The sequence below is a fragment of the Manacus vitellinus genome, unplaced genomic scaffold, assembly GCF_001715985.3.
Source record: "Manacus vitellinus isolate BGI_N305 unplaced genomic scaffold, ASM171598v3 scaffold_8_pilon, whole genome shotgun sequence".
NCBI classification, from domain to species: domain Eukaryota; kingdom Metazoa; phylum Chordata; class Aves; order Passeriformes; family Pipridae; genus Manacus; species Manacus vitellinus.
In genome coordinates this window covers 9,570,200-9,597,282 of record NW_021940864.1, presented here as the reverse complement: position 1 = coordinate 9,597,282, position 27,083 = coordinate 9,570,200, and the positions used below count along the sequence as shown (strand labels likewise).

At 45.5% G+C, this 27,083-nt stretch overlaps 1 protein-coding gene across 1 annotated transcript in view; it reads left to right on the top strand.

Moving 5' to 3' along the window:
- Positions 1 to 26,416, top strand: part of VASH2 (vasohibin 2) — a 37,028-nt gene extending 10,612 nt beyond the window's left edge. Inside the window, 4 exon segments of the mRNA XM_018085139.2 lie at positions 5,591 to 5,665; positions 16,901 to 17,282; positions 19,187 to 19,302; positions 23,979 to 26,416. Coding sequence (XP_017940628.2) covers positions 5,591 to 5,665; positions 16,901 to 17,282; positions 19,187 to 19,302; positions 23,979 to 24,048 — 643 coding nt within the window. The 3' untranslated portion in view covers positions 24,049 to 26,416.
- Positions 26,417 to 27,083: the final 667 nt, after the last annotated feature.

Genomic DNA, 27,083 nt, shown 5'->3' with positions numbered 1-27,083 from the left:
TAGCTACATCCACCATAGGAGTGCTTTGCTGATAGACTGTACAGGTACCCTGACCCGGGACAGTGACCTTCATAGGCTTCGTGATGTAAAGGTAAAGGGCACTCCATGGAGTTCAGCTCTCATGATCCATGGAATGTGTGTGTGCATATGATACAAGTGTTTCAGGCATCAATAGGGCTGGTTTTCCTTTTCCCATGCAGGATTATGCTGGTCAAACCTATATTACAGCTTCCTGTTGGTACAATTGGTCTGATAAAAAATGCCAATTTTAATTGAAATAGTCATTATTTTAAAAATTTCCAAGCTTAGATCACTTAAGAACTTCAGGAAAAAAATGTATTTCTGGATATGTAGTAACTTCTGTAATTGTGTATGCAATGTCAACAAGCTGTTATTACTGGCTTTACAAGGATGATAAGCCCTCTGGAAGCTTCTGTTCTGAGATGCAGGTGTGAGCCACAATGAGAAACAAATACCTTTGTCCTGCAGAGAGTATCTGGGGAAGTGTGGTATTGTACTGTTCCCTCCAGTTAAGTGCCAGCTGATCAGTGGGACCTACAACTGAAGCAAAAACTGATGTTTGAGTAGGTTCTGGAGTCTTTGAGGAATTGCAGCCCTGAAGCTGCTGTGTGAGGATGGAGAGACATTCAGTGACTGCTGATATGATGGGTAATCAATTGCAATAAAAGACTGTGAGAGGAGCAGTCACGTGGGAACGGTGCAACCAAATAACAGGGAAGGGGGGAAGGAAATTATACTGTTTCAACACACTGTGTTATTAAGGAAACCTGATGGGGCTGCAGAGAAAAATAGGCTCATACCATTTCCAGACAATAGACTGCAGAAGGCATTTGAACATCTGCTTCTCTCTCACACAAAGGGGGAATGTTACAGATACAGTGCTATGTGCAGCATGTGGTAGAAATGCTTCTGCTGTTGAAGCAGACTGGTTTTGAGAAGATTCATGAGATCAGTATCTGCTCTGCTGTTTTTTCTCCTTTTAATCCTGTTGGTCCCTTTCACTTCTTTCTTGGCTTCATTGTCATGAATAAAACTGCCAGAAGTTTTAGAAAAGCTTGAGAGAGGGAGATTTTGTGCACCTCATGCAAGCACAGGGGTCTGGGAAAGGAGAATTTTGTGGAAAATGTGCTGAAGGATCTCACTAATTAAAAATGTTATTGAAGTCTATGGTAGTCTTTCTGGTGAAGGTAATAGGCAGCCTCTCCTAAGCATGGTCATCTCTGAAGGGAGTCCAGTGTGACGGGTGCCAGCTCTGACATTCTCCTGTTTTGGGCATACTAAAAGGTTTGAAGATTTTTCTAACCTGTATATGAAACTGGGTGCCTGAGTGAAAAATCTGGGAGCAAAAGGAATTCATTCTTCCCATGAGTTGTCTGGAGACACTGACGTTTTAAACAGAAAACATCCTAAAGAGGCAAACCCAACTCCTTTACAGGCCCTCTCTTCCTGCAGAAAGCAAGGGAGTTAGTCCAGGTGGGCTCCTGAAAACACTGAAAGAAATTTGAATCAATTAACAAAGAAATATCATCATCTGCCAAGGACTAGATCTCAAGGCAGGAACAAGCAGCTTGTGCTGTTGGCTGCATTTGTAAGAGGCAGAAGTGTTCACTGTGGTCTGGAATAGAGATCTGTGTGGCAGACTTTAGATAGTGTTGTAAGTGCCACAAAGAGGAAGCTGCATGACACTTGTCTTTGACTGCAGCAGTCTCCCTTGGGTTACTGGAAGTGATGGGCTGCCCTCATGCTCACTGGGGTCTGTGGAGAGGGTGACTGTGGGCGAGTTCTGTGATATAAGGTTGTAAAGATTAGCTGTACATGTAGAATCTTTTCAGGTAACTGTCAAGATTTAAAGAAAATCCCAGAAACAAACCCTTCTCAAGCAGGAAATTGAAATGCTTTATGCTATTTTTTAAATTCTTTTCTGCCTTCCTTAAATCTTCTTTCATGAGTTTTGCTGTGCGGACTTTTTGGTCCCTGTTAACATCTGAGACAGCATGGTAAGAATTTAGGAATGAAAAAAAAGGGGGAAAGGACAAATCAAAGAGCATCTGTCATGAGTTACTTTCAAATGAGCTGAATGCTCTGTCATTTGTTATCTCTTAGAGAACTGACAAGTGGTGTCCCACCATTAATACTTGTGTTAGAGAGCATGGGTATTCTTGGAAACTGGGGAAGGCAAAGATATCAGCCTTTAAAAACAATAAAGGAAAAGGTAAGTTTGGGAACTTTCTGAGTTTATCTGCAGTTTCAGGGGAAAGGCAACATTAATTTCATTCGGCACAATTTGTTTCTCACATTTTTCTTCTGTGAGAGTGTAAGAGCTTTTGTCAGTCAGAGAGAAGTTGTGTGTAATAACTCCTTGCTTTAGTATGGCATTTGGCAGCCTGAGGATAAGGCAGGGGCCTTGAGTCTAAATAACACTATTCAACATAAGGGCCCAGCTTGGTGAAAAGCAGCATGTAGAAAGTGGTACTTACCAATAGGTTGCTCTTGCCCAGCAGAGGTTGTCAGTTGTGTCATGTCTGTCCCAGCTCAATGGGCTTTTTATTGATGGTATGGATAACACTAATGGTTTGCTAATGGATGGTGTACAGTCCAGGCTGGACAAGGTGACAAAGCTTTGCAAGGTGAAGTTGGGATTCAAAGTGATCTCAAAGGATAGGAGAAAGCTGGACTGGAACAAACAGAAGATAATTTAGTAAGGGCAAATGCAGAGAAGGGTTTTGGGAGTAGCCAGTTGTGGAGAACAAAAGGCTAATTTTGCAAAGAAGGAGCTGATCTTAGAAACCAAACAAAACTTATCAAAAAAAAGGCCAAACCAAAAAACCTCCACCCCTAAAAAACCCCCAAAACCCACCAACTCAACCCCTCCCTCCCCCCCAGCAAAAGAAATCCACAAAACCCCACAAAAACCTATTCAGGGTGGGCCAGGAGGGAAAAAGCCAACAGCACACTGGTTTGGTTGCAAAAATGCACTGAAAGTTGGATTCAGAAGGAAATTGGTGTTTTTCTGCTGTGGTGGACTTAGTTGAAGGACTGTGAGAAGTGAGTTGATTGAAGGGACTCCGAAATTCAAAGCAGCAAACTTTTTGTTTGAAAGGTATAGAAAACATAACCTAAGGGGGAAGTTTTGGGGGGAGTGAGGGAAGGATTAAAAAAAAAAAAGAAAAGATTGGTGTCTGCTTTCTCATGTTTACTGAGGAGAGGGTGGATTATAATCTGTTGCATATCCAAACGTCTGTAGCAAGAGGAGAGATAATAAATGGTCTCCATGCTCACTGTGCAGAGCAGAAATAGCTCCTGATTTAATTTGCAAAAAGGGGAAAGATTTAATTTAAACATTAGGGGACCTTCTTAGATGCAAGGTTAAGTATAGGATAGATTAGCTGGTGGGTTCCCAGGCCTTTGAGAAGCCAGTCGAAAGTGGGTTGAAAAATTGTCTGTGAGCAGTGATTTAGATTTGGCTTATGCTACCTTGGGCAGAGCAGTGGCTTGGGGATTCTCCAAAGGCTCTGCTTCCAGTGCAAACACAGGGTTTAAGGCCATGCTTTGTCTCAAGCTTGTTAAAAGTGGAAGAAAAACTCTTAAGTGGCTGTTGAACTGGATCATCCATGCAGAGATAAAGCAAACTGTTTGTGGAGTATTCCCCAGGACTGTGGGATGGATGTGTGCGAGGGCATGACCTGCCTGTGAGTGCAGATGGACACTTGTTCACTGACCACTGCTGATGCCTCCTGACTGATGCTCCCCTTCCACAGATCCTCATCCTTGTCCTGGTCTGGAGCACCTGCTGCAGCTCCTGGACCCGGGTGCAGGTTCCTGTGTGTGCCTGCAGGCAGCAGGGCCAGCGCAGGTGCAGACCTGAGGAGGAGGTGCTGGCCCTGTCCCTCAGATTATGTTAACCAGGCATATGTCACACTAAATGGCTTGAAGCTAAATAGCTTAACAACTCAGAGCTTTTTCCTGATGATGAGTGTTCATTATCAGCTATGACTTTTTTTTTTCTTAACTTTAGAAGATGGGCAATCCAGTGGGATGCCTCCCGTGCATCACCTACATGTAACGCCTCCGGATGGAGCTGGGGCTTTGCAGAGCTCCTTCTGCGACCAGCACTGAAGAGCCACTGTGGGGGATGAAGGAATCCCATTGTGTGCCCTTGCTGGAGCTGCTCTGTGCTCTGTGGGGTTTCTGTGGCTGATTGTGAGTGTGTAGGAGGCAGGCAAACTCTAATTAGTCTTCTGTACTGAAGGCCGAGTGTAAAGGGTGGTTGTTTACAAATGAAAAGATAATTTCTAACTTGGATAAATGGGACATGGAATGGCTGTGACAGACTGTAATAGCAGTGGAAGCTGTATTGCCATTTGCACTCAATACAGGGTTTAAAATGCATGAAGTGACTGAATTAGAAAGTGGGAGAAAAAGACTGATGATTTCAGATGCATATTTTCATAATCTTCTCTAATACAAATATTTTTGTCATTTAATATTGTGTTTCCTTAGAGTAGGGATTTGTTTACAAAGCTCTTCCCAGGGAAAGGATATGGACAGAGAAGACTTCAAAACAGACTTTCATCCATTTGGCTTAGTTTTTAGCTGCCTTTTTTTTTTTGGGTGTGTCATTGGATGTGGCTCTTCTGGCCTTTTTTAGTCTCCTTCCAGTATTTTTCTTAAACTATTCAGGATTTCAGGATCTGCTTGTGGAAGGAGATAGGTTACCTAGTTGGTTAATGGTACAGTATCAATCTGGGACAACATCTTTCTCAGCTGAGCTTGTTTCTTGTCACAATGTTGTCCCTGTCAGATAACTGTACTCCAAAGATAGTCTAGATTGTAACTAAACTGAACTTGCAAAATCCTAGGCATAATAGTTTCCTGCACTCATGCAGGAAATGGTGTGGTTTTTGCCTCTTTCCCCATCCACAGGAGGTGAGGAGCAGCAGCAAGACAATAACTCAGCTTGCAGTGGTGTGAAGTGTCTGTGCTGGTAGAGTTTTCTGTAGAGAAGGGTGTGATAAAAAGGCATTACATTCTTGTCCAGCTATAGCTATAGACTCACAGAGGCATTTGTAGCTTTCAGGGGGCCATCATGTAACCATCCTCTCTCCCCTGTTATTGTTTTTTTTTTTTTTTTTTTTTTTTTTTTTTTTTTTTTTTTTTTCCCAGAAGAGAAGCAGGGTTATTTTGAAAATAAGCTACTCTTAGTCCTGCTGTGAGAGCTTGCATGTTTGCCAGCTTTTCCAGTTCAGCAGGGATTTGTATTACAGTCTGAAGTGATGCTCATGGAGTTGCTGGGAGAGGCAGCGTTCCTTCAACCCATCTTCAGAGGCTGGAAGGCACTGGGATGCCAAACATCTTTTTTTTTTTTCTTTCTTTTTTGTTTTTGCTCCCCCCAGTCATCCTCCAGAAGTCAACAGGGCTCTGGCAAGTCACTGTAAAGGATAATCAAGTTCATCAGCTCTTGCAGAGATAAGAACTGGAGGTGCCTGGCCCTCAGTCTACGAGAAGGCCCTTTGATTCCAGTCAACTGCTCTAGATGGAAGGACTCAAAATTGTTTTGTTTCTGTTCTAGGTTAATGGAGACAGCAAGAGAAATGACCAGGGAGTCCTTACCTATCAAATGCCTTGAAGCAGTTATCCTGGGGATGTATCCTTTCACATGCCTGTCTGCTGCAGTGCTGTTTAATATATTGCCCTTCCTGAATGGTGTTTGAGAGGGTCACAGCCAAAGGTGAGTGCCAGCAGCTTGGTAAGCTGCCATGGTATTGGTCAGCAAGTTGCTGAATTACCTGGGCTTGTTGGTAGGAATTTGGATGCTGTATGCCCAGTTCACAAGTGTTATGATTTGGCTGTGCAGACTTTGCCTTCTGCCCTGGTAATCTGCATAACGTCAGGATCTGACCCAAAGTGCCCAGATAAGTATCTGCCTACACAATCTTTGTTTTCTTTGTTACTATTTCTCTGTTGGTTATTGTTGGAGCTTGGTAACACTTGAGGAGCGTGGGTTCAGTTCTCGGTTTTTGATGTGTACGTGGCCAAGTCATGTTAGTTTTTGTCTCTCAACCCACAGCTGTGCTTTGTGCAGAAACATATGTGTATTATAGTTAAACATTTAAGCTTTACCTTAACATAATGCTTGCTTTCTGTTCAGGCTCAGAAAAAAACCCAGAAGTATTTTCATTTAGAGGCTGACTCCTTTCTTGACCCTCTTCTGCTGTCACTGATAAATCAACCTGCACCATCCTAAACCACTACAGGGGAGGGCAAGGCAGGGCTACAGGAACAGGTTGCCAGATAAATCTCATCACAACTGATCAAGTTTGATTTAAAACAAAAACACAACTGAAAATAAGCCCCGAAAACAAACCAGCTTCTGGGATGTCTCTGCAGTGTTTTGCTTGCTGCTGCTGCCCCCTCCTGTGGGAGAAGGAGCTGGCAGAGCCTGGCAGGTAGTGCCCGCTGTTGGCTGGTGAGGAGGGGGGGCTGCTGGGGGAGTGGGAACAGGATGTGGGCTGAGCAAGTGCAAGGGTATGGTGTGCCAGACTGGTTGCTGGATACAGTCCTCACTGTGCTGGGAGGTTTGTGGTGTGCTGCTGTGGCTCCACTTTGCTCCCTCTGCACCAGGGATAAGCCTTGAGTATGAGCTGAAAGGTGGCTCTGGCTGACAGCACTTCCCCTGCAAACGCTGGAGGGTCTGCATGCAGCTAGAGGGATGGGGTCCTGGGGGCTTGATATCAACAGAAGACTCAAAACAATGCCTTTCCAGAAGCAGAAATCATAGAATCATAGAATATTCTGAGTTGGAAGGGACGCACAAGAACCATTGAAGTCCAGCTCCTGGCCCTGTGTTGTCCAGATGCTTCTTGAACTCTGTCAGGCTTGGTGCTGTGGCTGCTTCCCTGGGGAGCCTCTTCCGGTGCCCAACCACACTCTGGGTGAAAAAAAACATTTCTTAATATCCAACCTAAACCTCCCCTGACACACCTTCATGCTGTTCCCTCGGGTCTTATTGCTGGTCACCATAGAGAAGAGATCAGTACCTGCTCCTCCACTTCCCCTCACTAGGAAGTTGTAGACTGCAATGAGGTCTCCCCTCAGTCTCCTCTTCTCCAGGCTGAACAGACCAAGTGACCTCAGCTGCTCCTCAGATGGCTTCCCCTCAAGACTCTTCACCATCTTCATTGCCCTCCTTTGGACACTCTAATAGCTTAATATCCTTGTTATATTGTGGTGCCCAGTATTGCACACAACATTCAAGGTGAGGCGCAGCAGTGCAGAGCAGAGCAAGACAATCCTCTCCCTTGACTGGCTGGGGATGCTTTGCCTGATGCCCCCCCGGACTGGGTTGACCCTTCTGGCTGTCAGGGCACTGCTGACTCATATTCCCTTTCCATGGTGCTGCTCTCCAGCATCTTGTTCCCCAGTCTGTATGTAGACCCAGGATTACCCTGTCTCAGGTGCAAACTCCAGCACTTGTCTTTGTTGTATTTCATATGGTTGGTGATTGCCCATCTCTCTAATTTGTCAAGGTCTCTCTGCAGGGCCTCTCTGCCTTTGAGGGTGTCAACAGCCCTCCTAATTTCATGTCATCAGCAAACTTACTAAGTATACCTTTGAGTCCTGCATCCAAGTAATTTATGAAGATGTTGAAGAGAACTGGCCTCAAAATGGAGCTCTGCAGGACCTCACTAGTGACCGGTTGCCAGTCTGATGTAATCTGAAACCTTTGTGTTTGACCCATGAGCCTGTTGTTCACCTACTGTGTTATGTATTTCTCTAGCTGTGTGCTGGACATTTTGTCTGGGAGGATAATGCAAGAGACAGTATTGAAAGCTTTCCTCAATTCCAAAAAGTTTACATCAACTGTTTTCCCTTGAAATGATGTCAGTGGATATGTTGTGCTTGTCCTTGTGTCAGGGTTGTGTCCCAAACTATTTGGGGATGAAAGCAGTGGGGGAAATAATCCCCAGGTGGAGCTGATGCTACTTTGCAGTGTCAGTGTGGCTTGCAGTGCTCTACTTCTAGTAGTGAACTGATTATTCCCCATAACACTTGAACAAAAGGTGATTAGTGGCCTACAGATAACCATGTGTTGTGGTTTTAAGCCCAGCTGGATATTAAGCACCATGCAGCCCCTCACTCAACCTGCCCTCTCTCCCACCACCCTGGTGGAATGGGAAGGAAAATCAAAGTAAAACTTGTATCTTGATATAAGAACAGTTTAGTAGTTGAAAATAAACTAATATACAGTAATAATGATAAATGATAAGAATAATGATAATAAAAAGGGAAAAACAAGTGATACACAATTAAATTGCTCACCACCCGCTGACCGATGCCTTTCCCGAATGCACATCGGCCCCCCCTTCCAGGTAACTCTCCTCAATTTATATATTGAGTATAACATTCTATGGTGTGGAATATCCCTTTGTTAGTTTGGGTCACCTGTCCCAGCTATGCTCCCTCCCAGTTTCTTTTGTGTACCTTGTTACTGGCAGAGCATGAGACAAGAAAAAAAAAAATCTGTGACTTAGGATAAACCCGATTTAGCAAAGAAACAAATCATCAGTGTATTATCAACAGCCATATCATTCCAGATCCAAAACACAGCACTGTAACAGCTTCTGAGAAGAAATTAACTCTTCCCTAGCTGAAACTAGGGCACCATGATAATCTAAAAGCGTTGCTGATTTTTCTGCTTGCCTCAGACCTGACTTGTGTTCGGTTTGGTGGTTTTTGATTTTGGTGGTTTTTTTTTTTGAGCAGTGAGGGAAACAAAAAAGTTGAAAACTATGTTTTATACTATTTGGTGTCATTTGAAGTTTCTTCAGAGTTAAGATTTGTATGAATCTTTCTGTCTCTAGATGCTACTTAAAAAACCCCAAACTTATGCTAGACTTTTAAACTGAGAAGGTTTAGTCAGGGGACAGTATGGGGCAGGCTTGTCTTTCTAGGACTTGTACTTACTGTCTTGGAAGTCTCTGTGTGAGAACAGGGACTGTCTGCTGGGTGGTGGTCCAGTAACAGATGCATTAAAGTTTAAAAGATTCATGCAATAGAAAACCCATGTATTTTGCTTGAGATGTGGGTACACAAAGAATGTAGAGTGGTGAGGTGATGGGCCATCTGAATATGTGTGTCTGGAAAGGGGCTGGTACGAAGCCTGTGCAAAACCTCGTGCTGTCATGCAGGTGCACCATGAGGGTTTTTGGGAGGCATCTTTGTCATGGCACGTGGAGAAGTTTGCTGGTTTTTCTCAGCTGTGAGATTTTGATCTTCAGCATTGCCTTCCCTATGCAAACATGATGAGGCCAGCAGCTTTCCAAGGTCAGGTGGCTTCCAGAGAAGAGGTGTGCTTACCATCTCCTAAGTGTTCAGCCAGTGTCTTCACATAGGCCTGAGCTGAGCAGCCCTGCCTGTGTGTGTTAACCTCTGGCTCCATTCCATATCTCTGGAAATAAGGTGCTGCTTGTAATTCATGTGCTGGCAGGCTTTGTCATGTTGCTTGGATACCAAAAAAAGCACAGCCCACTCCAGCGGACCCTCGGCGTGAGCCTTCATTCAAGGACCAGCTCTCAGAGCGGCTTAGCGAGATGTCATTTTAATTGAGCTGCTCGCTGGCTTGTGCAGCTGCCTTTTACTATGTGACTTCTTATAAAATGCTTCCCTAATCCCTCTTGGTGCAGAATTAAGTTTGGCATAATTGCCTGTGCACTAGATCTTGAAGCGTTTTTATAGGGCAGTGAGTTAAAATACTGAGCTACCCTGTCTGCATGCACCAAGGAAGCAGCTGCTGTGAGATGACTGAAAGCTCGTACAGATCTTCCCATATTATTTTGCAGCAGTCTGCACAGCTCTTTTTCTCTGTGTAGCTGTCTGAACTGGCTTCATATCTCTCTGCTTACATGATCTGCTTGTCAGTGCCTAAGCAGAATCATTCCTCCTGCTGTCTTCCCCAGGGCATTTCTCAGTTCATTTGTAAATCAGCTGAGTAATGGTGCGTTCAGCCCACTCTTTCTGAGCAAAGATCCAATCCACTTGAGCTCAAGAAAGGCAATAGTAAACCAGAAAGTGCCAAGGGAATTTTATGCATGCTGTATTCACTTTATTAAAATATGGAGAGCAAAATATCAGCGGGGGAGAGAGAAGTGGCACAGGGCATCCATCCTCAAGGTGTCCTGTGGAGCGTGTCTGCGTCAGCTGAATGTAACTCACTCCCATTGCCTTCAGCATGCTTCTCCCAGTTCATGTGAGGTAATGGTTAGACCCATGCAGGGTATTAGAGCCCTTGTCCAATAATATGATTAAACAAGGAAGAGGAGAGCAAAAGTGTCTCAGGAGGGAGAAATTATTTAATACACATATACATAAAATATATATATATTTAATATATATATACACACTCCCCTATACCTTCTGTGCTTTTAATTGGTGGATGATGGTTATCACCACTGGAGACCTGGGTCCATCCAGCTCCTCCAGCCTAGCAGGTACACCCCTCAACATGAAATGTTTTCAGTAAGGGGGAGAGTTTCTTGCAGTTATTGCAGGATACTGATGTCCTTGTAGTGCCCCTCTTTGTCTCCTGCATCCTTGTCTACAGCTTAACCCACTTGTTATCTGAAATGCAGGAAGGGATGATCCTGCTGAAATAGTCCCTCTGGTAGCTGGGAAAAGCTGGGAGAGAGCTTTTAATTGCTTGCATTGTCACGGTCTAATCTTATGATAGTCTCCTCTGACTGCAGCCAGGCACTGGAGAGTAGGTTTCTCAAAATGAGGGATGCAAGCCTGGCAGTCCCACTTGGGGAGTCTGAACCAGATGCTCAGGCCTTTCTTCCATGGACACTGGAGTTGCCACGGGGAACTCTGGGCCCTCTGTGTAGACAAAATCTATATATGGTCTCGGTAGCACTCTGCCTTAGAGTGAGCAGTCCCAAGCCTGTGGGAAATCCGTCTGACTCCAGGCTGTGGTTGGAAACTTCTCTGAGTGTTTACTGCTGGTGGTTGGAGGCCCTCTGAGCAGTTGCTTGGTTGCTCAGAAAAACAGCTCTTCTGTTTCTACTGAAGCCTTATCTGATGGTTTTGAAGCTGAGGTTTATTTTCCTCCTGTTACACCTCCTCACTCTGAGCTAGCAGCTTCAGCATTGCTAGTGTAAATAAAGCTGCCTCCTCGCTCCTCAGCCTGCCATCATCCCTGCAGCTTGCTGGTGCCCAGTGGCACAGCCTGCCATGATGGTTTGGGGCACCTGCTCGTGTCTCCCCAGCCCATGTGGGTGGTAGAAGAGGAGAGAACCAGACACCCTGTGGTTTTCTGTGCTCATCTCGACCAGACTTCAGCTATACCCACCCTTGCTGGGTTCTGAGATATGAGGCACTGCCATGCCATCTTGTCTGATTTAAATAAGGGAGAATTTCAAACTAATAAATAACAAACTGATTAGCACAAGCAGTGCAATGGGCACTTATTTGCTCAGTAGTAGGTTCATCTGGCTTTCCATTTTTTGTCTTTGGTTTGCAGCAGTGTTAGGTGTGGTGCTGAGTTGTCTTGCAGCTGGAAAAGCACTTATGAGTCTGGGCACTGGGACAGCTGGTGCTTAGATTCACTCGGGTGTCGGTGTTGATGGGCTGGGCTGCTCAAACAGTTGATGCTGGCACTTCCATCTGGAACCTGAGCAGGCCTTGGTTTGGCTCTGCAGGGCCTTGGTGTGCTCTGTTAACATTTGGGCTTTTTCCCTTTGGGGCTCAGAGGAGGGTCTCCCCATGTCCCCTGCCCCAGCGGTCTCTGTTGGTCTGGGTCCCTGTTGGTGCTGCAGGCACAGTGCAGGGACAGCATTAGTCTCCTCACCTGCCACTGGCACATCCCTTGCACAGTTGTGGCCTGTCACCTTGTCAAAGGCTAAACTCCCATTCAAGCTGGTTTAGACACAGGTGGGCTGTGGTGCTCACAGTGTGTTCCCTCACCTGCTGTACAGCTGGCTGTGCTTCCTAGCAGTGGTGGGAAAACTGCTGGTAGCAAGTTACTTGAGCTCACCTAGCCATGGGGAGCTAGCTACTCTCTGGTGGGTGCTGTCAGCTTCTAAGACAGAGTTCCAGCAGTGTTCAAAGCCCAGAGACACGGTGCTGGCCACATTGAAAGATCCTGCTCTGATTATTTGGTAATAAGTGTCCTGATTTAGGAAAGGTGCTTCTCAGTTCAGTGCCCCTACTGAGCCTCTCCAAACCATGGCTTCTCTCTCTCACTCCCCTGTATTCCCCTCTCCCTACCGAGTTGAGAATTGAGAGGCACAAAGCGCAAACATAATGGGTTGAGATAAGAACAATTTACTGGAAACAGCAATGAGATAAGAAAATGAACAGTAACAGCAACAGTATTAATAACAAAAGTGAGGGTGATTCACTTGCAAAATGCTCACTGAGCTGGACCTGACTGCAGTCATGCCACTCCACCACTCTCTGGCCCAGGACCAGTGCCACACTACACTGACTGTCCTGTCCACCACATTTTCTTGACCAGAAGGAACCCCTTCCCCCAGGAAGAGAGTCCCTTTTCCTGCCCCCGGCAGTGACATGAAGTGTTATAGAATAACATCTGTGTCCTAGCCATGCCCCCTCCTGGCTACTGCAAAAAATGAACCCTGTCCCGGCTGGAACCAGGACAATAAGGGGAAAAAAAAAAGCAAGGGAGAACGTTTTTTTTCTAAAAGTTGCTGCTGGCAAGTAAACAAGGTGAAGGGCTTCAAGTCTCTCTTCTGGCTGGGACCTGCTCTGTGCTCTGCAGTGGGGCTACCTGTGTAGGGGAGGGTCTGTACTGGGAGCAAGATGTTGGGATTTCTTTGTAGGATGTTGATTTTAGAGTCCACCAGGAGATGAAGAAGAAAAAACCAAAACAACCTTAAATCACAGAAGGCCATTGCTTGAGTCATTATGTGAGTGTGCAGATTTAAAGAAAACCCATCCAGATGCTTTCTGCTCCAGAGTTTTAAAACTGAGGGGTTGATTCAGCTAACACCTTAACTAATTCTCCCCTTTGGAACTGACTAAGGATACTGCTTCACTTTTCCCTACTGCCTAGGAAGATCCAGGTGATGGCCAAAGGGCAGGTTTTGTGTCCCGGGTCTTGCTTGTACTTGAGTCTGGGATCTGAACGTCTCCCAAGTATCCATGCTAGGTTGTGCATGAGCCTGGGTGGTGAAGGCGAGGGGACTATGGGAAGCAAAACAACCTGTGTCTCAGAGGTTAGTATGTTTGGAGACTTGCAGATCCCTAGGAGCTGCATGCTGCCATGGGAAATCTGGCCCTTCCTGCTGGCTGCTAGCAGTAATGGTGTGCTCAAGAAAGCCTACTTGTTAATAGGCCTTTTTTTTCCCAAGTCACTGTTAAGTGTGATGGAGCCCTTCTTTCCTGGAGAGGGCTGCACACCTATCTGACGTTTGGAAGTGTGAATGAATTCCTCGCTTTGCTTTGCTTGTGTGCACAGCTTTTGTTTTACCTGTTAAACTGCCATTATCTCGACCCACAATTTTTCTCTTCTGGTTTTGTCCCCCATTCCACTGGTGGGGGTGTGAGTGAGCAGCTGTGTGGTGCTCAGTTGCCAGCTGGGGTTAAACTATGACAGCTGAGTTTGGGAATCTCCAAGGGATGGGGACATGCCATACTAACCCATTCTGTGAAAACTCAGTGGAGCTCCAGGTATTGTCCTGGTGCATATCCTGGGTATGGGGAAAGAGGAGGGATACTGGGGCAAGAGGTGGCTAGCCAGAAGATTAGAATCCCTCTTATGTGATCTCCAAGGAGATCAGTATCCCTCAATACTATTTTTCTGCTGCTTTGATTTATGTGAAGACCCAGGATCGAGAGGCTACTGAGCTTTCACTACAGCTGCTTTTGCCCTCTCCTGCTCTGCCCTGCTTTGCTATTGTGGCATGTAATTTACTCCCCGACTCTCCATCCTGCAGTTACAGTCCCGGCTCAAAAGTGTGATTACAGCTGCGGCGTTGCTGTGTCGTTGCCTTTTGTTTGCCACAATACAGCTCTCCTTGGGCAGAGCAGAAAGGAAAAGATATATAATGATGCATGGACGGAGGGGAAGATCTGACGTGCCTTTCCAACCCGTTTGCTGTGTATTTCATCTTGGGTGGGGACTCTCGTTAACTATCGCTCAGCGAAGCAACCTGTACCTAAAGGTTAATTTCCACAGCAGTTGTTGCTGGGTTATTTGATGGTGGGTAATTTCTGCCCTCAAAAGATTCTTTTACTCCTACTTGGTATTTAATGAGATTAAATTGCAACTTCTCTGAGACCTCGTGGCAGAAGTGTGTATGTGTAGCAGGTGGCCACCAAAGCTTTGTGTGGACTTAATAGAAAGGCACTCGGGGAGCAGAGAGAAAACTCTTTCATAATGAGGGGGAAAAATAGTGGTGATGTTTGAAAGCTTCACAGGTGTTAATAAAAGATACTGCTTTGTCAGTTACATAGAATGATAAATACAATGGGCTTTTGCAAGAATCTGTAGGACACAAATTATTGTAACATGACTTTGATGTACACAGGATGCTCCTTTTAAAGCCTGAAGCAAGGTGACCTTTTATATGAGGTGGCTGTGGGCTGAGTTTTCCAGTTGACATAATGGTGCTGGGCCCCAATTCTGGCTTTGCAGTGAATTTATTTAATTTATTTAATTCTACTGATTGCATGGTTTTTTTCTTGGAGAACCTAGTCCTAAGGCAACAGTGATCCAGTGAGACCACCAAAGGCAAATAGAGCTGCTTCTGTTCTGCGTTGATGTAGTTGATAGCGGGGTGGGCTTTGACAGTTGCTGCAGGGTGTTTGTGTTTGATGTAGGTGAGCAGGAGGTGGGTGCACGTAGCCTTGGTTGAGTGAGGGATGTGTGTGTGTTAGGGAGGTCTGTGCTCTGCGTGCTGATCCAGGCTTATGATCTGCAGACAGTGAAGTGCACCGTGAGCTGGGCCCGTAGTGTTGTCCGTTCCTATACCCTCTCTTACATTTTCTCCAAGCTGCTAAAGCTGATGACATCTAGCATTGAATGTAGTTAAACTTGTTTGACATGGAACCAAAAAGCTTTCCTGTGGCTGTTCTGAAAGATTTGTGCCAATGTGTTTTTCTTGACTGTTGGGTTTTTTGTTTGTTTGTTTAACTACTTGCTCGACCTGGGCAGTTCATAAATCTCTTATTAGTTGGTTTCTGCATTCACTTGGGGGGCAAATGTTTGAATATGTGAAATTCAACAGGGATCAGGTGGGTGAAATACTCTCCTGAGAAAATGCTTTAGAGACAGATGAGAGCCACTGGATGCTTTTCCTGCATCTCTGTAGAGAGAAGAGGTGAAACACTGGGTGTGGGTGGGCAGGGATAAACATCCCTGGGAGTTGCACTGGTGGGTGAGATGGTGGCATGTCAGGCTGGTCAGAACCAGAACTGAGCCCGAATTTTGTTTTATGGTGTTGGTACAAAGGCTTTTTCTGTTCTCAGCTTCCCAGCAGTTGTCAGGCAGCCATGCTATGCAGGCAGGGGAGGAAGGCTGGCCACAGTAACATCCCAGGACATCTCAGCTGTGCAGTGGCTCTTGTTTCGCTGCCCTTTTTGGGTATGGGGTGGAGAGAGGAGGGGATGCTGCAGATCCCCAGAGCAAAATCCCGGTCTGAGCTGGTTCCTGCAGCTCCAGTAGAATGTAATACCACTTCTCCATCCGTCAGGATACCCTGACACTATCCTGGCAGCACTGCCCTTTGGGGCAGTGTATTTGTAGTGGCAGCACCCTGACTGACTGCCTTGACTGCATCTGCTTCCGGGGGCGGCTTCAGGGTTGCAGCAGGTGCCTCTGGCTGGAGTAACCCCAGGCTGGGGAGTCTTGCTGCAGCCTTTTCTGGTCATCCCTCCTCCATTCCCCAGGCGTGGGTGGGGGCCTCAGCTGCAGAGGGGAAGGGCACCTGCTGTCCCAAGGGCCAGGTGCCAGCACGTGGAGCCAGAGTGAGTTTCAGCTGTCCCGGTATTAGCAGCAGGGAGCTGCATGCAACGTAAGTGCTGACGCAAAGCTGTTTGCATGAGGGATTCTCAGATGGTCCTTTCCCTGGCACGGGCCAGCAGCCTCCCAAGGAGATGGCCCCAGACCTGCACGTAGTTCCCATCTGAGATCACATACTACAGTGTTATGGAGCTTGGTCCTGGACTCTGCATGTGCTGCATTTGAAATGGGCAGACAGTGATTCCGGGGACAGGTTTTGCTTTTTGAAAGCATTTGTTCCTGACCATGTCTCTGTGCTTATCTAATTACCCATCTGGTGATTTTGTTCATCTCAGCAATGTGTGACAAGGGTAACATGCAAAACCACTATTGTATGAGGAGTGGCAATGTTGAGGGCCAATTTACAGAAGGGAAGGCAGGCTGTCACCTTGGAGAGGAATAAATTTGGATTTTTTGATAGTACTTGAAGATGTGAGAAAATGAGGCTCAGTAACCTGAGTCGTACCAAGCCCCCCATGAAAGGTAAACACTTTTCTCTTTTGGGAGATGGGAGTTTGATGTTGGTATCAAATGGGGGAGTTCCCACAGATCTAGGCAGGGTGGTCTCTCTTTAGTCATGCTGACTTGAACGGTGTTGTGGTTTTTTCCCTTCCCCCTAAGTGTGGTTAATAGTCAGGCCCTTCCCTGTCTGAACCATTGAGTCTTATTCTCCAAGCAATGAAATGGGCTTTGGCAGCACTGACTGTTTCTGGATCAGAGTGAGAATAAATCTGTGTTTGCAAGAAAGCCCTTGCCCTGGCAGTTAAAAAAATCAAACCAAACTGCTGAAGATGTTTTACAGGTGTCATTGTGAGGGCCCCTTTCCCAGCGCTGTTGTTGCCTTAACGCAGTGCACATCAGATACTTAACGAACGGGCAGCCCTCCGTGGAACGATTCCCCATCAGCTTTAAAACCCACTTCTCAGGGAACTATTTTCATCATGTGGTGCTTGGGATTTACTGCAACGGCCGGTACGGCTCGCTGGGCATGAGCAGACGATCAGATCTGATGGACAAACCTCTAACTTACCGAACTCTGAGCGACCTCATCTTTGAATTTGAAGACTCCTATAAAAAGTACTTACATTCAGTCAAAAAAGTAAAAATTGGATTATACGTCCCCCACGAGCCACACAGCTTTCAGCCCATCGAGTGGAAACAGCTGGTCCTCAATGTATCCAAAATGATGCGCACAGAAGTCAGAAAGGAGCTGGAGAAGTTTGCCAGGGATATGAGGATGAAGGTAGGCCTGTGCACCTGGGTGGTGGGCTCAGGGGCAGCTGTGCCTTGTCCCATCCCCCAGAGATGGGTCTTGCCCTGTGTCAGCAGACTGATCCCAGCCTGAGATGAACCAGATATCAGGTGGACTGGGCGTGTGCTTAAATCTGTCTTGGTGGTGCTCCCCCAGGATTTGGTGCATTTTCAAACCCTTGTAGCTATTTAGTTCAAGGATCTCCCCTTCAGCCTAAAAAACACTTGAACCCATACTTGTCCCTGGCCATCAAGGACCTATTTCCCACTTGGCTTTTCTCAATGACTCCTGAAGAATGTGGCTGGGAAGAATCAGCATGGCTGGGGCTGGAACTGGTGGGAAGGGCAGCCTGGTAACAGGTAGGAATCTGCTCTTTGCACCTGAACTGCAAGGGATGCCACAGGACATCTGTGTCAGTGGTTGCCTCTCCTTGCAGGGCATGCCAGTGGGCTTGCCCTGTGCTGCCTGATGTCCACCACCCTCAGCTAAATCACAAAGTGGATTACATGGGAAAGGTGAGTAAAGCAAGTCGTTGGCAGACTGATGCTTCCCTGCCAGTTGGTTGGACTGAAGAGCTCAGAGAGAAACAACAGGGAGACAGGGCAGGCTGCCAGGGTGGTGGAGGAGATTTTGGCTGCCCTTGGGGATGAGGGGTGTCCCTGACCGTGCCTCTGAGCCTGGCATAGGCCAGGAGCTGTTTGTGGTCGTGGTGGAAGGGGATTTGGTGCCTTTCCAGCCTGCTGCTGGCAGTGAGAGCAGAGCAGGTGTGTTGCTAAGTATGGGTTCTGGCTCTTGTGGAGAGGTATGTGGCATCGTGTCCAAGTTATTCTGGGTTCCTGTCCCCTTCCCTGCTAAAGAACGGCTCCTACGTAGCAGCCACGTGCCTTCTTGGCTGAGGCACCTGCCCCTTTGCCCTGACCTTGGGGTGAACATTTCCAGTGGCATCGTAGCCCCTGTGTTCTGCTGCCATCTCTCCTGCCCTGCCAAGGAGTTTTGAGGACTGTCTTGTATCATACTATCACCTTAAGAATGTGGTCTTGATTACTGATGTAATTACATTTTTTCTTCTTTTCACTTCTAATCTATTCATACACTTTTAATACTACCTAGAGAGCAAACAGCTGAAGCATGCTCTAGTTGAAGAAGTCCATATGGGTGGGTGGGTGACTGAATTTTATACTTGCTTTTGATAGAGGGACCAGCTCTGTCTGTGTGCTGAACTGTGACGTTGAGACCAGTCCTTTTGAGCACCTCAGGGCCAGGACCAGAGCCCTGAACTGTTGAAGGTGGAAGGCCCTGCATCTGACCTTTCCCTTGAGTTACTTCAGAATTTGAGCCACTTGATTCAGAGGGCTCCTATTGTGAGGGGGCTGACTTTGAAGAGTTAGGTCTTTAAAACAGCCTGAAGCGCGGGTGTCATGCTGATGGCCTTCTGGGGTTCGAGGGCCTGGAAGATGTGGGCAAGGTGGAGACCTGCTGAAAAGTCTCACTGTCAGAGAGTTCAACTGCCAGCCTGAGAGATGGTCACCTCTGTGTAGAGAAAAGCTGGAGAGGGCGATTTGGCTGCCTGAGTTTCCTTCAGCTGAGGCTCAAAGTCATTTTTCTTATCCTTTGCTGTTGCCAGCTCTGAAAAAAGCCGTGGATGAGACAGTATTCAGCTGGGAACTGAATTGGTGACACTGAATTTTTGCAGGAGGCCCCAGAACAGCTATCACATGATAACAGCTTTGGGTTCCTCTTAACCTGGGCAGGGTTTGAATAAGCCCCAAGGGACTGAAGGCTCTTTGTGTGCCATCCCTGCTACTGTATGAGGCCCTTTATTTTAATTTTTTTTATTTTCAGTGAATCATTGCCTTTATTGAAGGCCACTTCCTTCCCTCCCCCATCTCTCACAGATTCTGAAACCCTCAAGTGCCCATTCTCTGATGAAGGAGAGATCACGGGGTAAGTCGCTGTCCCCTCGTCGAAGGCAAGCGAGCCCTCAGAGACGGGCATGCAGAAGAGATAAATCGTGAGTATTCCTGCCACCATCACTGCTGGGTCAGAAATGGAGGGTGATGATGCATTGTTTTGCTGTACAAAACTTACATGCTCAGTGGCATATATAGCAAAACTGCCCCAGGTACCCTTTGTTACCAGAGAGGCTCCAGAAGCCGCTGGTACTGCTGGTCTCCTGGCATTCCTGCTGCCCGATGACCCCTCTGTGCAGGGTCCTTGGACTGTCCAACTTACTGGGATGGTAGAAAAGTAAACCTTTTCTCTTCTTTCAAAAGTGGAAACATCACTTGCATTGCATTCTTTGATTTTAATCACCTTAAAAAAATCCCAGACCACTTCCCTTTTGTGTTGTAGCTAATAGTTGTTCCTTAGCTGTGTGGGGAAGCATGGACTAACTGCATGTAATACCTCTAAATGGATAAAACTGAGCTTCCAGATCACAGGCCTTTTACAGCCACTGGCAATTCAGACTCCCTTACCTTAGATGTGGAAGAGTTGAGTTTTAGCTATACTGCCTCGTGCCAGGAACCTGACAACTGTGAAAGCCTATACGTAACCTGGATTAGTCACATATTTATGATCATCATTTTTTAAATAGGCTCCCAGACTACTGTCTCAGCACTTATTTATTTATTTTAAAGCAGCTAACAAAGACATTAGACTAACCTTCTAAAGATAACTTCAAGATACTTTGGCAGCACATGATTTCACAGCAGGCTTTTATTTTTACATGTGAATTCACACTCAGTCCACGATGCTGTACTTTGGGCTTCATCACTGAGAGCTCCTTGTTTAGTGCATAGATAATTATAGTTGTAATGGGCTCAGCTGTTCTAGGCTTTTTTACCTCCTGGATTCTTTTTGAGGGACAGTTTCATTTTTGGGTTTCTGATACTGTTTCTGCAGTTGCTGGAGTGGATTATGTATTTATGGAGAGGAGTGTCTCACTGAGCTTGGAGACTCTCCAGTTGGGCTGGTTTCCTGAGAGAGCTGCTGGGCATGTGGCTGCTCTGCAGTGACTGATTCCTCCTTGGCAGCTTTGCTTTTCTAGGACAGAAAGGCAAGTGACGTATGGATGGCCTTGCAGTGGCTTCAGCACCTGTTACCTGCTGTGTTGCTCTGTATCTAGAGCAAACCCTGAGTCACCATGACACAAGATCCAGGACCCAGCTGTAGCATGATGATCTCTGAGCTCTGAAGGGGGAATGGCAGCCCCTCATCAGGGATGAGCTGAATGACACACACCAGCTTGTACAGCAGTTGACACGGGGTGAGAAAGACAAGAGGAGAAACTGGGTATTTTCTTCGGCATATTGATGGATCTCCGAGAACCTGATGGAGTGAGAGGTCTTTGTGTTACACACAGAAGAGGAAAGGCTTTCAGGTTTGCTAGGCTTTAGGCTGGAATCCTAGCTAAAGAATGGTTGTGATTATCAACACTGTGTTTTGTTTCTTTGTGGATGTCTTACTCACATGCTGTAATTGCAGCTTTCCCAAGCTTGCAGGGGAGGGGGAGAGAAGTGTTTTGCTCTAGTGTGAGCTGGCAGGGGCTGTATAACACATTCATTTGAAAGGCTTCACCTGCTGATGACAAGCTGTTATTACAGCCTGCGTTTTGTCAACAGTAAAATTATATGGGCCTGCTGGGAAAAATCTCCCACTGAAGAATATATGAACTGGAATGGTGAACTGGAATGTCTCTGCTGGATTGTTTCTGAAGGACAAAGACTGAAGCGGTGCTTCAGGACAGAAGGGGATTTTACAGCCTCAAACCTTTAACTTCTTATCCTGGTTCCTTACTAGATTATTAGGTGGTGGCTGCTAGCAAGCCCATGATAGCCTTTTAGCCTGGAAATGCAGCTACAAGGCAGATAGGGCACACTGCAGGAAGCAGGTGGTGATGCACTATGCAGTACATGCCTGTCTAGGAGGCTGGTGTGTGGTCAAATTGCAGCTCATTCACTGAGCTATGTAAGAGTCCATGTGCTCTTAGCCCACAGCTGGTGTGATCCTGCTAAGAGGGGACAGCATGAATACAGAGGATACAGGGTGGAGTGAAGGATATAGTGGTAAGTGTGAAGCTTTACTGTGTCCACTTGTCCATCCTCTGAAGTCCCAAAGCGGGAGGGTCATGCAGCAACCTGGAGAATCTCTGCTCCTAAATGTCAGTTCACCAGCTCTATTTCCTTTCAATTTCATATTGAGACTTAACACGTGCGTGCTCTGGGAGTGTCATGGCAACACTGGCCTTGTGTGCTTCCAGCCCAATGTCACTGTTGAAAGGAAAATTCTATTAGTCTGTTTTATTAGGATGTGCAAGGAGGCAGGATTATATTAGGATCATGTAAGGATGTGCAAAATCAGGCAGATCCAGTGGAGACAACTCATGAATACTGTGTACTCAGCAACTAGGCACAGCTTGCTCACCTCTCATGGTCAAGGCACTTTGGACAGGAGGTGTGATCTGACAGGCCAGTACAGCAGAGGTCCCTCACTTCAGAGGACAGGTTTGGTCATTTGCCAGCCAAGAAGATTGGGATCTGTGGTGCCTCTGGTCCAACAAATTCTTGTCTTTTCCTAAACCTCATGGAGGACAGTCTGTTTGTAGCTAGAAGCTACAGAGAATTGTGGTGGATGGGTGGGTGGAAATGGGTATGTCAGCAGGGGTGTGCAGGGACTCCCCATCTCTGTTGGATAATCAGAGAAGGTAGAACCATCCAGACATGCTTTAATTAAAACCATATTCTAGCTTTAATTAAAGGGAGAAAAGGGTGTGAAGAGCATCCATAAATTGGAGGGAGGGAGGAAGGATGCTGGAAATTTCATACAATGCATCTCTTGCTGGTCTCTGACTCCTCTGCAAGCTCTGATGGATGCAGCTTGTAGCTTGTTTACTGGCTAGTCAAATCCCATCTGCTCTGAAGGAATAAAGTGAAAAATCCAAACTATCTTACAGTGATTTCTTTAAGTGTGATTCCTTCTTGTAAGTGAGAGAGACCAGTGAGGACTTCTTCACATCTGTGAAGTACTTCCAAACTGAGATAAACACAAGGGTGCAGGGCAGTACTGCAAAGAAGATGATGAGGTTATTATTAGAGGTGCTTGGGTAAGTGGCAAAACAACAGGTTTCATTCATTCAGTGTGACTAGGCAGAAGAGCATTAGCTGTCCATAGCAATGTCCCCAGCTCTCAAATGCTGTGTAGAATCTCAGCAGAGATCTGGTGTTAGCAGTTCTGCTCTTAAAAATAAATATCAAAAAATTCCCTATTGAATTAAAGAATTAAAAAAAGATTTTGGAGGCTCTGCCATACGCGTGTATGTGTAAGCTGTACACCCTCACCTCTTAGGGCTGCAGCTGTACAGCTCTTCCACCAGTGCATGCACCCAGCACACTCCATGGGCAGGGCCAGGCTTTCCCTGGCCTGCCAGCCTGCCTGTGGCATGCTGCCTCTCCTGAGCTGCCTCTCCCGAGCCCGTGCTGGCTGCCCTGAGCAGCTTCCGTGGAAATGGGCTGGCAGCTGGAACGGGGAGATAAGCACCAGCCTGGCAGTGCAAACTCAGGGGTCACAGCTGCTGCATAATGAGCAAAGAGTGAGTGCACAGAGCTGCAAGCCAGGTCTGAGGAGCTGTAGGAAAGCACTGGAGCCATTACCAGCCTCACATTGTACTACTCTGGGCTTTAGCTGTGTTTCTGCAAGGAAGCAGACCTGCTGTAGAGTACTAGGAGAAATGTTTGTTTTAAACAATATCTGCCTTAAGAAAAGCAAACATACAGCTTAGTGTGAAAGCAGCTAGGAGCCTGGAATAAACTCAGATTAGACACTTCCATAGACTATAAGTCAGCTGGAATGTTTTGGTTTGCCAACTGTTGCTGGAGCTTTTCCACTGCTTTCTAAATAGGGATAGACTGATTGCTCAAGGTTTCATTTGGTTCAGGCTGTTGAGACACTTAAATGACCTAATAGCATCTGCGTGTGCGTGACTGCTCAAGTGAATGGCTGGGCGGGGTCAGCATGTTGGGTGCCAGGAGACCCCTGAGATTAGCTCAGTTGGTTAGGGCATAATGCTACTAACACCAGGGTTGTGGGTTTGATCCCTGTATGTGCCATTCACTTAAGACTCGATGATCCTTGTGGGTCCCTTCCAACTCAGAACATTCTGTGAAATGAGAGGAGGGGGAGACTGAAGGAGTTCACCTTGTGTTTTCTGTTTGGGGGGCTCTAGCCCTTCACACAGACCTAGCCAAGAAAGGGCAGGCTCAGAGAGAAGACACAGTGGCCATGTGAGAGGCCCTGCCTGTTTGTTCTCAGCTGTTTCACCTTTATTCTAAAAGCTGAAATCCTGCTCTGGGGTAGATGACAGAGTACTAGGTGGAATGTGTCTAGTCTTGTCTACTCATTCAGGCCCTCTCCCAAGTCAGGGATGGGTGCTTCCAGGCTCAGATCACGGACCCGAGCATGGGACAGCTTGTTCTTCACTGGCACGTGGCTTCAGAGGCAGCACACAAGTAGCTCAATCACGTTAGTTCCTTTGGCAGATTCAGCAGGATCGTGCTTATGATGAGAAAATTAGAAGTAGTGAGGCCTGTTTTGAAGTGAACCTTTCCCTGCGTTCCCATTGTGCTGTCCACACCTGTGGCAGCATGGGATTGTTGGTCAGCAGCGCCCTCTTCCCTCTTTTGCTCGCAGGCCTGCGGTGGTGGACAAGAAAGGAGACCTGGCAACGCTCAATGAGGTGGGCTACCAGCTCCGCATCTAACAAAGCCATACTGGACAGAGGGCTTCCTGCTGCTTCCCACTGCACTTTACCTGCACTCCGTTGGAAAGGAAAAGGAATGGACTATTTATTAACTTATGTACTCCCACAATAAAAGTTTTACCTAGAAAATAGAAGGGGGGGATTTTTTTTTTTTGGTGGCAGTATTTATTTCAATTTATAGACAAGGCATCAGCAAAGGGAACCTAAAATTAGGTTTGCCAGGATAGGAGATTTTTCTTCCCCTCCCATCATGTAGCAGGTGACTCTGTGGTGTGAGTTTCTTCAAATATCATTTCCCTGTACAAGTGTTAATTGAACTTGGCACTGTGCTGGGTAGTAGCATTGGAATAACTAAGGAATCTTAGTTTTAAGATGTGCTGGGGTGCAGTGCAGTTAAAAGAAAAATCATATTCAGTATTAATCTTTAATTCAGCAATAAAAGCAAGCAGTGCAGAAGTGGCATAAGTTTTTAAAGTATCAACATTACCTCACTAGACTTAATAGATATGCAAAACTGTCAGTATTATTGTTTTCTCACTAATTTGTACTGTCTCCCAGCATTTCTGGTAGTATTAAAACAGCACTGGATATTTTACTGCCACCTGTATTATTTTCTGCATGTTGCTGAAAGATGTTAAGTAATTGTAATATGCAAGTGTATTCTTAATACTGACATCTTATTAGGCAAGATATGAGGTTTGGGGTTTTTTAAACGATGACAATTGATGAATAATGGATTTTTAAACTTTCATAATTTTTTTTATACTTTTGTCACAAGCTTTTAGTCTTTCCTGACTACACTGCTAAAGCACAAAACATAGAGACTGCTGTTTTGGAGAGACAAGTGTTCACCTATTAGTCAGTTTTTTTCTCATATATGTACCTGGAATAATGGAAAAACTGTCAGAATTGCTAACCTGAGTCTCTGTGCTTTTCTTTCCACATTTGTGTGTAAATTTGAACCTTGTCTTTGAAAGGCTGAGCAGTCTCCAGTGGTGATGCTTTGTCATCTTATAGTAAATCAGAAATGGCAGGCTGAAGTTAACCTGCTGTGCTGCTGTAAGGGGGTTTTCCTACATGTGCTGTAGGTCTCACTGCTTAGTGAAACCTGAATAAGGAAGTGTGCCCGAAATAGCTGCAAATCAAGCTTTTCTGCTTCTTTCCAACTCAATCCTTTTGTTCTAAGACTTGGCTAAGGACCTGTGACCGACGGCAGCGTTCTCAAGTGACATGGTAAGACTTACTGGGGTTCACCATTCACATTAGTGAAGTTCTCTGGAACCATTCGAGTGCTGCATTCCTGGAAATATTTCATTAGGTGCCTAAACATAAACTGGATTATTGTGCAAGTCCAGCCTCTACCCTTTGTGCTGTGCTTATAGATGATACTGCCATGGGCCTTGTGTACCTCCACTCCTGGGCACGCACTTTTTGGGATCTCAGTGAAGACAGGATGTTGTAACAGACAATGATGCTTATTCAAATGGAATGATTTAAGCTCCTAGAACACTTGTATCAGCCAGCAAATGAATGAACACAGAAGGAGACAACTGCTTGTACACAAACCTCATTGCCCAAAAAAGTCAATGAATTTCACCTGCCTAGGACAGGAAGAAAAACACCAGGACCCTGCAACCTTCTACAACCAGTGAAAGGCTTTGTACCAGTTAGACTTCAGAAGGTCAAAGAAGAAAACTTTTCAAATGTATGACTCTTCTTTATCCAAGTTTACCATATCAATTACAGGGAGGCCTTTCCCATCCCTCTTTCTGTAAACTTTTCCACTCCCATGTTCACAATAGGGATTATTTTAGTTAATGAGTGAATTTGAAGAGAGGGAAATACTCTTTTAGTAGAAATTATTGCGTAATTTGACATCAGCTGCAGAGTTTCAGTTTTAAACTTTGTGCTGCCCAGTGTCTTGCGACCTAAACAATGTTTTTTTCATGTATTCCTTAGAATTTCTCATGCATAAAATGACGTGGAAAAACTTTTGATCAGCTGTATCCTATAGCACAAGATTATCTGATATGTGGCAAGTTTTTTCTATGAAACCATGGTTTACTTCAGCTCAAGTAATGTCTGTGTATAGTTTTTACTATTGTCAGCACAATTTATTTTCTCTTAACTGACACTGAAGCTTTTTAATGCTGTAGAGGTGTTTGACAAAGTGCTTTTGGTTCTTGTTTTGACGTTCAGCTGAAATATTCTCTTGAAATTTGCTTATGATGCCATTTGTCTTAAGTGTGGTTCAAGTGACAGCAAAGTGGTCAAATAGTGTAGAAAACATGCATGACTTTTTGGGCTTTTTTTCATCACTTGTATATGCACAGCATGAAACTTCAATAAAAATATCATTGTAGTCTTTTTTTTTAATGACTTACTTTTTTTTTTTTATTCTTGCTCTTAACACAGACTGTAAAAGTTGCTACAATTGAACAATGTTTTTAGCTGTAACCTGGATGTAACCAGAAATTTGTTGCATCTGTTTAGATATGAGGTTCAGCTTTGAGATTACTCAGATACTTGCAATCAGACAGCACCCAGTATCAAAGAGGTAGTCAGCATTAACCTGACTGTTAACAGGTGAAAGAAATATCTTTAACTGATACTACCTAAGAGTAAAATAGCCCCCTCCAAATCTCAGCAATTTAAGCTGAATGTTTTAGGTTTTGAGGAACTTTTTTAATTCAGCTGGTTTTGTGATTACTACCACTGTACTTCCTGCCTTATTCTCAAGGCACAAAGTAATTGCAGTCGTTTGCCTGTAGGCAGGAAAAGGGAACAGAGATGAAAATTCTACAAGTGCTCCTGAGAGACAACTGCATCTGAATGTGATTTCAGGAACATGGGTGCAGGTTTTCCAGCACTACACTGAAATGCAATTTTGTTACTTTTAAGTGGGTTCTACATACATATCCACATGTAGTTTGACCTGTTTTCAGCCCCTCTCAGTTTCCTATGCAGGAAGTCTTTGGTGTTTTTTTAATTACCTTGTAAATTGTATTTTGCAAAGAATGTTTACGAGTCCATCA